Source organism: Lepisma saccharinum, chromosome 4 (genome assembly GCF_977018435.1).
Source record: "Lepisma saccharinum chromosome 4, izLepSacc3.1, whole genome shotgun sequence".
Lineage (NCBI taxonomy): Eukaryota > Metazoa > Arthropoda > Insecta > Zygentoma > Lepismatidae > Lepisma > Lepisma saccharinum.
The window spans coordinates 45941480-45956373 of record NC_139232.1 but is presented as its reverse complement, the minus strand read 5'-3'; the positions used below and the strand labels follow the sequence as shown (position 1 = coordinate 45956373).

Here is a 14894-nt window from a genome sequence, read left to right as displayed (position 1 = left end):
TTTCGATATCGTAGAAATTAGGATGAAATTGATGAAGAAGGAACACGTACAAAAAACACCCATCCCCAGGCCGGAACTTCAACGAGATCGAAAGTCGACCACTTAACGGGTTCAACCAGGGAGCTGGCTAAATAAACACTTGCTTATTTTTTAAGGTTAAGTCCAGAAATGAGAAAAAATTGATAAAATAATATATTTGATACAACGAGATCTGTAATACTGGAAATTCATCATAGAGCTGTTGTTAACAATCGAAAAATGCCACAGCATTAGAGAATTTCGCTTCATGTATGACATCATGACATGTCTAGAAAATTACGTCATTAGTTCGTAAGACTTATCAAGCACATAGAAATAGCTTATCTTTGTCATAAAAAAAGTTACTATCGTAATATAGTCTCCGTCAAAAAATCGGTAACAAGAATTGTACTAAATGCCGATTCTCTCCATTAAATAATGTCGTTATTTTTAAACTATCGACAGTTTCAATTCCTGAACTAATTATTATTTTTTCAAATATTAGTTGTCTTTAGTTTTATTAGTTAGTATCAAGAATAAAAAAGGTTTCCCAGATAAAACGTGTCTTTCTATCGTTAAGTCCTGTACTTCAAACAAAGTTCATGACGTGACCCTTTCTTATCTGAAACTCATATCAGTCTCAAGAACAGCTTGCCGTGGTGAATTCGCTAAGTTAGGCTGCTGTCATTGCTTAATTCATCTCACTGACCTTGCAGTTTTACTGATAAGTTTCCCAACATTTTTTTCAGGTAAGGAGGGAGACACTCATGATCATTTCAGAAGAGTCTTTAGAACAGTTTCATATTTTCATATCACATTAAGGACTTATATTAGTAGACCGTTTGAATTTCTAAATTATTGTTAAATTGTCTATAAAGCGCATGTTTTTACACTTTGTCAACGCGACGAGAAACATAAGGGTATGAAGAAATGAAAAAAAATAATTTGTACAAACTACAATTTTAAATTAACAGTGACTCCGCTCCCTTAGCATTTAGAGTCTAAGGATTTTTTTCAAAAATCGAATATACAACATTTGATTGTTATCGACAGAGCTTTGGCAGGATCGTTTCTTAAGTTTACAGTACATAGCTAGTTATTAATTCGCGATTTAAGTTCGGTTCTGTCAATCAATGTTTGTCCCTTTTCTAAGATTCGACTTAGGCATGTTGAGCCCGCTGTGTTGTCATGATGACGAGAATTATTTTATTTTGTATCTCTTCAGCGCATCAACCATGCCAACAAGGACGTATTTAGGGGGGGTCCTGAACCCCCCCGAAAGATTTATCAAATACTAAAATTAAATAATGAAAAATATATTCGTTTAGCCGTTGTTGTATAATTTCCTCTGAACTTATTGTAAGAAAGGATTATATTGGGATCATACGGCTTTGAAGGACAGGAAGGACGTATTTAAGGGGGGGTCCGGGGTCCGGATCCCCCGAAAGACTTACCAAGTATTAAAATTAAGTATTGAAAATATTATCATTTGTTGCATAATCGATGGTTATTACTTTCCTCTGAACTTTTTACAAGGCAAGGATGACGTTGGGATCATACGGCTTTGAATGACATTACAAAGAAGATTTATGTACACTACTACTGAAAATAATATGCATAAAAATTTAATCAGAAACTTACTTTTCTCCAACTACATGTAACATCATTTTTGTTATTCGATAAATATTCAATTATTCACTTATTTGACATTAATTTAATTTGCCAGGGCACTTGTTTCGATGGAAGCGGCCCCGGCGCCCACCCAGCGTCGAATAACATGGGTACCTGGGGGGTAAAGGCGGCCAGGGGCGTGATGCTGATCACATCACCCCCACTCACGACTGGATCAAGAAAGTGTGGGGCGTTACCCCCACACCCCCTATACGCCTTCATGGCGTGGTGCTATGCACAGGGGAGCACTTTACCTTTACCTTGTTTATGTAAATTATTCCGATCTTAACTACAAGTAATGAATAAGCACTCTTATATCTATATTCTTATACAGTCTTTTTACTTAATCGTGTAATAATAATATAATATTAATTTATGTGTAATTAGTATTAATCTGATTTATAATTATTATTATTATTAATAATAATAATAATATTGTTATTCCTGAGACACTTGGTTCGGATCCCCCCCCCCCCGAAACATAATTCTAGATACGTGCCTTCATGCCACGTATATATATTTTCCACAGGTTGCATATGGCAAGTTTAAAAGCCGACAATCTAATTGATTCAAATGCAATGCTGACTCAGTAGGTCCTAGGGATGGTAACGAGGCCGAGAGGGACTTTTAAAAATCGAGACGAGATTCATCGAGACTTGTCGACATGAGACGTGAAATCTATAGAACCAGACAGACTTCTCTCACATCGAGACGAGGCGCGATTTAAATGTCAGAAACTTTTGATAAACTGTAATAATGTATGATACATAAAAATGTTACCTAAATGGAAATTATTCCACCAAGTGGATATCTACTTGACTGTTTTATTTTACTTCGCTTTTGGCTAAGCGTGAAGATGAGGATGATATGACAAAACTGATGAAGGGACATTCACACAGAACACTCATTCCCAACCTGGGATTCAAACCGAGGACTCTGGCAACAAGAAACGTAGCATTGTGTGATAACCACTCAGCCAGAGATAATTCAAAATTACATCCAGTGGCATGCTCACGGGAGGGGCTGGCATTGGTCTTCAGTCTGTCATTCCTAAACAAAAACATTAACTATTGGAAAAGATTGGAAAATATGGGCCTGACTACTAGTCAACTCCATACACTACACTGCCACTGGTTAGACCATATTTCTTGTTTATTGTAATTGCAAAGTTACTTTATTAATGGACAACCTGTGAACTTGTGCAACATAGTTGCATACATTCAGGATAACATTTCTTTTCCGAAGGTCTCGGTGAAATGTGGTATGAGAGAAAAACAATATTAAGAAAAAGTTGTTTACCTTACTAATCTCTATATGCCGCAAAATTTTATGCAGTGACATTCTGTATAAGTTGTTTACACTGTGTTTCAAGACTTGAGATATGTGGTTTATAAACCGACAGGCATTGGCAAGTCAAGATGAGACCGGCATCCTCACACATGACATGATACATTGCCAATCTCACCTTGATACCATTCCTTAAGTCCTATCCAAAGATATTCAGTTGTTACAAAAATGTAATGCAATATCTATCTACTTACAAAATCTGAATCATATGAAATTCTGGGAGAATAGATTTTTGTCTGCCATCTTAACTGAATTGTTACGAGGAAACTCCAGCTTCAAATCCCAAAACTTACTGCATTTTTAATGTTCTTGTTACCAGACTTTAACCCAAGTGATGTTTTAAATTTAGTTTTATTTCTAATGCTCCAAAAACAGTATAGAATGAGTTATGAAAATATCAACAGAATTTATAACACACAACACAGGGAAAATCTGCTTTTCATTTTCCATAGTGGAAGGCATTGGGCAATTTCGTTCAAATACAAAATGAAAAGAAATCTGGTCGATACAAAAATTTCAGTTCAAAATCTCTAAATTTGCAGAAGTTATCATGATAACAAAATTAGAATTTGACAATTTTTGACTTCCACACCCCTCACACAATCACTACAGTTAAAAGTTTTTATCATCTAATTGTGGGCCAAGTGATGATCTAAATACTTTGTTCCCTGAGCTCCACAAATTTAGTCTGCACATCACAGTGCTTTGGATATGTGAAAAACTTGTCATATTAAAAGCTCTGGCTATTATCACATTTTTGGAGCTTAGAGAACAGAGTTTTTTTTATCCTCATATCGGCTACAATTTGGTATATACATATATAATGAATGTTACCAAGTAGAGGGGGGAAGGGGAATATGTGTGTGTGAGAGAGAGAGAGAGACAGGCACATATTCTTGTTTTGTCCATACATCCAGGGCTTAGATTTCCCAATAGTCTCCATAGCAGCGTGCTTTCCTTTGTAAAAATACTCTTAAAATAAACAAGAATATCTTATGGTGAACAGTTACATTTGTTATGTCTATAAATATCACATGAAAATCATATATGCGGGGAGAAAGTAGATTTAATTCTCTTAGAGGGGCTCTAGAGAGGCCAAAGTTGTCTCTTGAAAATACTGTGAGGGTTATTTTCATTCCAAAACATAATAATGTTCCATTACGTTGCATTATGTCAACCAGCAATAAACCGTGGTGTCCTCGCTGTTGTGTGCATCAGGTAGGATGTAGAATGCCACCACTCTTGCAGATCTTCTTGGTTCAACTGCAGGTCTGAGTAAATATTAAGGCATCAAATAGTCACTTGCCATTTACAAGCATGTAAACTTCATCTGGAGTTAAAAATTCTAGGCCTAAACTTGGCGCACGTCAATTTAAAAACCACAAAGTAAATTAATTTTTTATTATTGTATTTCTTAATACAGGGGTCATTCAAAAAATAAGGTCTGTTTGCCAATTAAAAAACACAAAATGTAGTGGAACAAAAACTTTTATTGCACACTGAAGTACACACATTGGACTAATTTTCAACATAGTTGCCACAACTGTTCAGACACTTATCATAACAAGACACCATGTTTTGTATTCCCTATGTTTTCTGTGATGATAACCAAGTGGTAACAGCATGTTGGACTGCAGAGTGGAAAATGAAATGAAAGTGCTGACAGGGTGAACCGTCTGTTCTCTGTAATCTTCTCTTCTACTGTACGGATCAAGTCGCCACCCACCACAGATGGTCGCCAACTGTGCACATTGTTCTACCCTTCATTAAACTGTCGCACCCATTTCCGTACCATTGAGGGAATCATGATCTGCTCCCCAAACACTTCACCAATTTGAAGGTGGATTTCAGCTGCTGAAACATTCTGCGCATTCAAAGAACACACTTCACATGCAGCAGGCATCTCGATTTTATTTAACATTATCACAACCCACTGTGAAGTGTCTGCACTATTATCTTTCCTCCAATTGATGTCCTTGCCTTGCCAATGGGTCAAATAACTTGGTGCACATGGTTACCTTCACAATCACAGTACTGCTGTGGCACAAATTGCAAACCGAACTTAATTTCTGGACATACAATATATATCTTTATTTATTCATGTTTAAGTAAGATTAATTTACCTCAATAAAACAAAATTATTTCCTATGGTGAAAGTGGCATGATCACAGAGTTTATGAGGTCATGTCTCCTCATTTCTATCGATATAATAAAGGATGGATACATGTGAAGATAAGATCTCTGTAAACAAATTTATTACAAGTTATCCGAAGTTTTCTCTACTTCTTTTATGTGGGATATAATAATAATTATAATACCTTCAAATTAAATACCTTGACCTCCCCAAGCAGTATACTGATTTTGGTAACTCATATGTAAGATTCAATTTATTTTCAAGCAGAGTTTATGACTTAAATTTTATACAATAATATTTAAAATTTATGCAATAATATTGTGTATGTAAGTGCAAATATATTTATGTTTGCTTTGCAGCAATGGATCTAGTCCTGGGTCTGTGTGACAAATACTTCTTCACCCCTTTTGTTTATCCAACAAGCTGGCCAGAAAATTACCTTCTGAGGGAATTCCTGTCACTATGGGTGATTTCGACTGTCTTTGGTTATATGTTGTACTTTGCACTTGCAGGGGCAAGTTACTTTTTTGTGTTTAACCATCATCTTTTAAAACATCCTCTTGCTTTGGAGGTAAGTTTAATCAGGAGCACATGGCTTGCAGCATAATAAATGTAGCAAGCAAAGTAATTCAAAGATTGATTATAATATAACCCAGTAGAATATTGGCACCACTTTTGGTAGTTCTTCTTCTTCTTGGTCTTGTTTTTTTCTATTTCATTCATATCTTTTGTAGAGATCAGACACATGCTTGTTAGGAAGGGGGGGGGGGGGTTGAATCAGTCCATTGGCCACACTGGAAATTGGCATTGTTCAATTCAAGTTAGATATTCTTTCTCAGAACTGCAGCTAGTTATTTTTTATTGTTAATAACAGAAATAATGTCCAGTTAGTTAATATTCAAACGGAATAACCAAAGTAAAAACTGCATTAGATAAAAAAAAATAGTGTAATGAGTGTAAAATAAAGGAACCAGGTTTTTTTTCTTTATATTCTGCCATTTAATCAAAAGAATAAACGGTTCCACAGTTTACGAAATTCCAAAAAATAGAGTTCTATGTGGGAGATTGAACAACATACCTTGACTAAAATATTACCCTAGCTTCTAAAGTTTTCCTTGGAGGTATGTGAAAGTTAATAACAAAAATAAAATAACTATGCATTTCATATATTGCAACCAGTAGCCTAGTGACTGGCTGTCAAAACTGGAGGGGGGGGGGGGCAGGACACTATACTTTTTCTTGGTAGACAAGGCTTAGCATTAAGAGGCCATAGTGCAAGGGCAAGTACCCCCTAATCGCCACCACTGACTGCAGCTACTACTACTACTACTACTAATAATAATAAAATTATTTATTTTTATTAGTTTATAAGTTATTATTGTACAAGGTAACCAAAAAAGTTCTTGCCATTCTAGGGTAGTGATAAACAAAGAGCAATACAGCATCCAACACCTTTTGCCAACGTTCCTGCAGCTGCACAATACCCTGGTGATAAAACTCGGCGGGCTTGGATGCAAAGAAATCTGTGAGTGCGTTCCGCAGGTCTCCCTCATTTGTGAAGAATCTCCCACGGAGGTGGTCGTTGAGGGAATGAAACAGGTGGTAATCTGTTGATGCAAGGTCCGGTGAATATGGTGGATGGCACAGTGTCTCCCAGCCAAGTTGCTGAAGGGTCTCCCAGGTCCTCTTTGCCACACATGGCTTGGCATTGTCATACAGGAACAGCACACTCTTGCGATTCACCAATGCCGGCTCCGTCTGCCGCAATGCACGGTGCACCATTTGCAACTGCTGAGAGGAGAAGTCAGCAGTGATGGTCTGACCAGGTGGAAGGAGCTCGTAATGCACCACTTGCCGACAATTCCACCATACAGAGAGCATCACCTTTCGTGGGTGCAGAGGTGGTCTTGAGGTGTGAGGAACAGGGTCACATGGCAACAACCAATGTCTGGTACGCTTGGGAGTGTCATAGAGGACCCACTTTTCGTCACCAGTGAGCAAGCGATCAAATATGGGTGTGTTCAGGTGCCGAGTGAGCAACGACAAACAGGCTGTCACTCATTGTTCCTTGTTGGCTGCTGACAATGTGTGGGGTACCCACTTGCTTAACTTGTATGACTTCCCTATCCCATGCAGGTGCAGTCTGACTGTTTCAGCGTAAACATGGAAACTTTCTGCAAGTTCATCACACGTTAGACCAATGTCCTCCTCGATGGCTGCTTTCAGGGCCTCGTCATCAAACACATGTGGTCGTCCACTGCGAGGTTCATCCGAAAGGCTCACATCTCCCGAACGGAATTTCTGGAACCAATGTCTGGCAGTGCGTTCTTTTCATGGCATTCTCCCCAATGCCTGGCAAATGTGGCAACTTGATGCAGCAGCTGACAGGCCCACTTTAAAGTCCTACAACAAACACACGCGAACAAGCTGCTTTGATACCTACATTTCTCTTCGACACTGGACGAGCTATGACTGCTGTGTGTGCGCAATGTGCCTGTATTACTGACAGTCGATGGTCAGACTAACTCCCGATCGCTTGGCAGGTACGTGCATCATTTTGTTTCCTCTCTGTGAGCGCATGATTAATGGAACGTCAAAAACGGCAAGAACTTTTTTGGTTACCTTGTATAATAGTAATCATAACCATGATAATATTATTCTGGCGATGGCCTAATCAGGCACAATGTATGTACATTTACATAGAAAGGTTGTTTAATAGCTGTCACATTAAATTGTGCAGATTATAATTTGTCAATATTGTAATAGAACTGTCCCAATTCATACAACTTACATACACTGGAGGTGTAAATTTATATTCTCACCCAAAATATTTGTAAATGAGGTATTCTTCCAGATTCTTCAAATGGAATTTTGAAGGAAATTTGCATGTATTCTACAGTAGGGTGGATAAGGCAGTACTTGGAAAGTGCTGTCTTAGGGATACGTTCCTACCAATTTTATATCTTGAGTTGATTAAATTATTAAAGTTGCACAGCATTTACTCGTAACTTTTACATTTTAACAAAAAAAATATAAATTATTTTAAGTTCATAAATAGTGCAAAATATTGCCATTTTGTTCTTATATTTATAAATATGTCTAAATATGCAGTATTTCAAAGATAAAACCTATTGCTATCATTTGGTTACTTACATTACAGAACGATTAATGTATATTTTCAATTTTATATTGTTACATTATTGATATTATAAAAAATCTCATATCAGTCCATCCCTAATTTCTAGATAATCCATTAAAAATATTTTTATAAAACAGGAAAAACTAGATTAATGGAAAGCAACATGTTAAGGCTCTAATTTCAGAACTTGATTTAAGGTGACACTTAAAAGATATTCCACTAAAAATTGTAAGATGACGTGTTGGTGTGGCTCGGTATTGAAATGCTGTATTATTATACTTTCAGAACCAAGTGGCAAAAGAGATTATGTTGGCAATTAGATCAATTTGGATAATGGCTATATTTACATCTGTAATGTTTGTTCTGGAAGTCCGGGGATATGGTCTGTTGTATGATGGATATCCAAGTAAGTGATATATTAATTTAAATGAAAATAATTCATCAATCATTAGTCAGTCAGTAATGCTAATATGATTTTGATATACAAGTATATATATATTTAAAAGAACTCAAACAATACTCAATCAGGGCCTCTCCGATGGCGCAGTGGTAGCTTTGTCACCTTGTAATCAAGGGGTCCCGGGTTCAATACCCGGTGGAGGCACATAGTGGTTCGGATCGCACTATAAATTGTAGGTCCAGTCCCAATTAGCCTTACTGTGCATAAAGTGGACTTAAAACACCAAATCAATCAATCAATCATTACTCAATCATTTAGTTATGTCATGAAAACATTAATTCTGAATTGAGATAAGACTAAAAGTTGCAATATGTACTATCTTACATTTTGTCCACATTTTCGAACCCTAGTGTGGAAGAAGGAAATAACAATCCATTAAACGGTTAAAAAAGTTCAACTAAGGACACAAACACACAAAATATCCTCCAGATTAGAAGTTGTGGCCACGTCATCATTCACATCCCATCATGTCCAAGCATCATGCTTCAAGTTATCATCTGTTGATGCTACCCAGGCAATGCTATTTATTCTCTGTCTGTAACAGGAAAAAATTAATATCAGCTCAAATTACATGTAACTCTTTTTTACTTTCTATTTTTGTCATGTTACATCACTTTCCAATCTCTCTGGTTAACAGTGATAATGAGATGACTGTAGAAAACTTCTTACGTCATGTGCCGGCAACATATTTGTTAAAACACTAAAATAACACACAAACAGCATGATGAAAAACACTTAGGAGTTCTTCCAAGCTTTCGACTCCTTCACAGAGTCATCTTCAGGGCTGGTCGAGGAAAGACGGAGTGGACGCGGTTCGTTACACTGGCATTACTTGACGTGTCCGCCGGCAGATGTCGTTGCGGTCTTGCAGTGTTGGTAAGGCTTTGTATGTTTGGATTGTTGGTTGGGGGAGATGGGTTTTTGAGTTTTACTGTGTTGTACCAAAAAGAATGAAAATGGATGAGGGGACAAAACACAATGATACATCCATACCTCAAACAGGGTTCGTATCTTGAAACTCTGGCTTCACAGCATGTTATGCTGAACACACTGCCATGCAGGAGAGCAACATAATATGTGGTATTTCAGAAACTTGTTAACATTCACACCAACAATAATTTCACACAAGTGATAATTTGTTTTCATTTACATTTCTTTTCAGATTGGCCATACTTGTTCCTCAGCATAGCAGCCTTCATATTATTCACAGACTTCTGCATTTACTGGATTCATAGGGGTCTACATTATCCTTGGTTTTACAAGATCTTCCACAAAGATCACCACAAGTGGAAGATTCCCACCCCTTTTGCTAGTCACGCCTTTCATCCTGTAGATGGATTTGTTCAAAGTTTGCCTTACCATCTCTTCGTGTTTCTTCTGCCACTTCACAAGATTGTTTATCTTGCACTTTTCATGTTTGTTAACTTATGGACGGTTATGATACATGATGGTGATTACAGAGTACCAATTTTGCTCCGTCCCATTGTGAATGGATCAGCTCATCACACGGACCATCATTTGTTTTACAACTGCAACTACGGCCAGTTTCTTACTCTCTGGGACAGAATAGGTGGATCATTCCGTGAACCAAGTGCCTTTCAGAAAGATGGTATCAACAGAGAATTGAACAAGAATGAAAGCACCACTGAAAAAAAATCTCTGTAAGTTGTTCGTGTAGATATATGTAGGTGGCTTGAAACGTAAGATAAGAAAAATACCAATTAATTGGACTCACTTTAGTGCTGAGCTTATACCAGTTGGATATTACGTTGGTATTGCCTATACTTTAAGAGCATTTTGGTCTTTTGAAGGTTCGCCGAAAATGACATGTAACACTTTCATGGCATCCAATTATCCTGGAAGTTATGCAAAACTGTATTTTGTGATTACATAGAGGTAAATTGATGCATGTAATTGGAGTGGAATACTCACTCACTAATATTATTGTTTTAACTGTTACAATTTTCAAGCACTGGTATTGACTCAGCCCTAACTCACTTCCATTTATTTTTCAACATCTCCTTTTTAATTGGGCACAGGCCAACAATGTTCTAATGGAATTATATCCAATTTCAAGATCTGCAAAATAATCATCCACAGCATGTACCACATCTCTTCTAAGAAAATTTTTGTCCTTCAATATATTTCTTGATATTTGACAATAGATGGAAGTCACAGGGGGCAAAATTTGGAGAAGCTGGATGCTTCAACAATTCAAACATCAGTTCATGTATTGTAGCCAAAGTATAAGCAGCTGGACTTTCTTCTTGGCAAGATGTGGCCACTAAAAATATGCAATAAATTTGAAACTACTCACCAGCAATTGTTCTTTTACTTTCTTTCTCCAGGTAGTCAATAAAAATTAAACCCTATGTGTACCACAATTCTGCGACCGTGACCTTTCCTGGATATGGTGTTGATTCTGTCTTGGACATCCACTTTGCCTCAGGTGTGTAGTGGTGGATCCACATCTCATCAACAGTTACAAACAGGCACAAAAATGCATTCATATTACATTGAAATTATTCACTCAGATGAGACATTCATTGCAACGTGTTTCTGGTAAAAAAAAAAAAAAAAAAGCAAATGTCACAACATTCGAGTAGAAAGATTTCTCATGCAGAAATGATCATGTAAGATGTAGTCACATTCAGTTGAGATCCCCACCATATCTGCTTTTACTCTAACTTTCAACATTCGATCATTCAAAAGGATATTTTGCATCTTTCCATTCATGTCTGAACTTGTCACCTCATGTTGGTGGCCACTAGAGTGTTCACCATTAGCGATTGCTCGACCACTCTTAAATTCAGAGAAGAGTTTTAAATGAAGAAGATTTATTGATCTATTTTAATCATTTATTGCATTTTTGCCTAATCACGAAGGTGACAATGGGTGATATGATGAAATTGATGAAGGGACTCATACAAAGAACACCCATGCTATGCTGGAACTTGAACCTGGGACCCTCAGCATTGTAGTATGTTGTGATAACCAGGGGTGGCCACAGGGGGGGATTATGGTCCATGGCATGATTTGGGGGGGGGGGATTTTTCCCTTCAAATAATATAAAATTCAACATTTATATATTTTTCCAAAATATATGTAAACATTTTACCTAATATGTACCATATTTAATCCATTAAATGAAGAAAAGGAAGTGTATAAGGGTATTATCGAAAGGGGGTGAGGTATCAAACTCTTACATACATATTATGCCTTAATTGACACTTGGGTTCTGGGGGGGATTCTGAATTAAATGTTGGGGGGGACAGTATCCAACTCTAGGTCTTAGATTATGGCGGGTATTTTAGTTCGAGGGGGATTGAGCATTTAATTGAGGGGGGTATCTTGCGTATTACTATTGTCTTTGACTATTGTGGAGACTGAGAATTATTTTTTTGGATGAGGCAATATCCACTCTTCAATATCAACAGTAAAGTCTAAATTTGGCATGGTACTTTTGGTGGTAGTATTGGGTATTACATTTAAAGGGGAAAATAGGAAGCTCTTGATAAAGTGTTAAATTTTAGATTGTCACGGGATTTCTGTAGTGGAGAAATAGTCCGAACATTAAATTTTGGAGACTATGTTTAGCGATATGGTATCCACAAGTTTTCGACCCCGAACGTGCCAAAAGAGAAGCTGAAAAAGACTAAATATCTCTGGATCCTAAGAGAGTATTGGCACCCCATTAAATTAATATTCTTGAAAGACTGCAAAGAAATGGATGTAAAAATTTTCTTGCTCGCAATTATGTGTTGCGAGAATGCATGTTTGGCGCATTAGTTAGGTGATTGTGAATTTTTATACTATAGCTGCATTAGAAGCCAAAAGCGACATTCTGGATATTAATTAATAACTTCACTTCTTAAAATATAATGCTTAAAGTATACTGCTTAATTTAAAGCAGGTGAATCGTTTGGAACAAAAATATATTGAATCCGTATTTCTAACTTCTTGTCACAGGAAAATTTTACTTTAATAAGTGAAATTTGAACTGAAGATAAAATCCATGTAATTATTGTTAAGGGTTACTGAAATAATTATATTTAATCCAAGAAAATGGGGGGGCGGGGGGGCATGAGTTCTTTGGAGAAGGAACCGTATTATATATTTCACCCTGAGCTTAAGTGTTTCTACCTAGGGTTCTGTAATGTCTCGTGAAACAATAATTGAATTGGTCATACGGCTGGAGCATGTTATTTGGTTTGTCAAGGTTGAATTTTCTATCTTTATCTTAAGTTGTGTAACAATTTGTGTTAAATACTCAAATTGTGAGTTTTATAAACCCACTCAAACACACTATTTATACATATGTACATAATTTCATTTACTACATTTAACCATTCAATGTACTAGCTTTTAAGTTTTTTTCGAAAATTGAACAATTAAAAAATATGGACAGTTTAACGAGGTATTTCATTCAAATAGACATCAATTATTATTCATCCAAACTATTTGGAGGGGATTATGATGAACGATTTTAGAGGCAGTCTTGATTGATGGGCACCCCTATTTAGGGAGGAGGAGCAGATCGAGTCTAGTGTTCAGTAAAGCTAAGAAAAAGTTATTTTCGGTAGACACGCCGTAATTAAATACTTTATGGGGATTATGATATGGTTTGAGGGTGCAAATGATACGATTTGTGGGGGATGCATGGCATGATTTTAGGGGGGATGGGCACCCCTGGTGATAACCACTCGGCCACAGAGGTCAGCTCACCAAGAACAGGATCTATCTAAGCTTTGATCATGGTAGGCATTCTCTGCTTTAAAAAGATACAATTTTATAATGATCAAAATCCTATAATTAGGGGAGTAGATAATAGTAAAGAAATTACCAACTAAAGGTTAAAAGATTAAAAATCAGTAACTTACGTGTGTGAGCATGAGATTTATCGAACTACGTTTCGAAGGTTATACTACCTCCTCCTTCAGGTTGAAACGATGTTTTCAGACACCTGACATGGTGCCTCGTCGAGAAAGTGATGGTTGAGGATTTAGGTTAAAATGGTATAGGAAAGACACTTCCAATATATATATATATATATATATATATATATATAAAAAGGATGTAAAATACACATACTAAAACTGCGCAATACTCTATAAAAACAAAAGAAGATGGCATGAACGTTCTTTTGTCCACGTCAGGTGTCTGAAAACATCGTTTCAACCTGAAGAAGGAGGTAGTATAACCTTCGAAACGTAGTTCGATATATCTCATGCTCACACACGTAAGTTACTGATTTTTAATCTTTTAACCTTTAGTTGGTATTTAATTGTGAGCAATCAGCACATTACCAGTAAGTAAAGAAATTGAAGGAAAGAAGTAATCAATCCTCTCGGTGGCTTCAATTTTTAACCACCAAATACCACACAGCATGCAGAACTGAAACTGCACAAGCTCATCTAAAGGATGGAACAAAATAGCAAATGATATTTGCTTTACTTATCAAACAACCCTAGTAATAATAAGAACTATTAATGCAAACTTTATTTGTAGTGGCTATAACTTTTATTTACTATTTTCATGCATTCCACATTGTAAAGTGTGTTGATAAGCTGAAGGAATAAAAAAAAAAGTTTTAGCCATTGCAAGTGAAGTTTGCATTAATGGTATTAGTTCTATGTAACAACATTTTTGGCTTACACTATAATTACCTTCCACAACATATTTTGCAAAAATGCAACATACAAACTAGATTATTTAACATAAAACCAGGGACAGCGACAGGGGTGGGCATGGGTGGGCAAGCACCAACCCAAAAATTCCTGTGCCCACCCGATTGCCCACCCAATCAAATCCAATAAGTACATATACTTGAAGATATATGAATGATTCGATAAATAAGTGTATTCTGGTGTTCATAACATGTACGTATATTTTACTTGTGAATATTATCTATGCTAGAATTGTTCACATATTATCAACCCATAAAAAGCCTATTTTGTCATTAGAAAGTGAAAGTAATTACAGGAGCTATTGAAACAAAAACTGTGATCAAATGAATACTTCCATGATTAAAAGCAGCTAAGCCCCGCGACAGGTTAACCTTGCAGCAACGTTTCGCATATATAGACCCAAACGTGCGCGCAGAAAATAGTTCAGCTGCAATACTG

At 36.6% G+C, this 14894-nt stretch overlaps 1 protein-coding gene across 1 annotated transcript; it reads left to right on the top strand.

The window, feature by feature from the left end:
* Positions 1-667: 667 nt before the first annotated feature.
* LOC145987142 (lathosterol oxidase-like) lies at positions 668-11088 on the top strand. Its single transcript, XM_083121641.1, has 4 exons — positions 668-767; positions 5530-5741; positions 8595-8715; positions 9932-11088. The coding sequence occupies exons 2-4, from the start codon at positions 5532-5534 to the stop codon at positions 10432-10434; spliced, it is 834 nt and encodes a 277-aa protein (XP_082977767.1). The 5' UTR covers positions 668-767; positions 5530-5531; the 3' UTR covers positions 10435-11088.
* The last annotated feature ends 3806 nt before the right edge of the window (positions 11089-14894 follow it).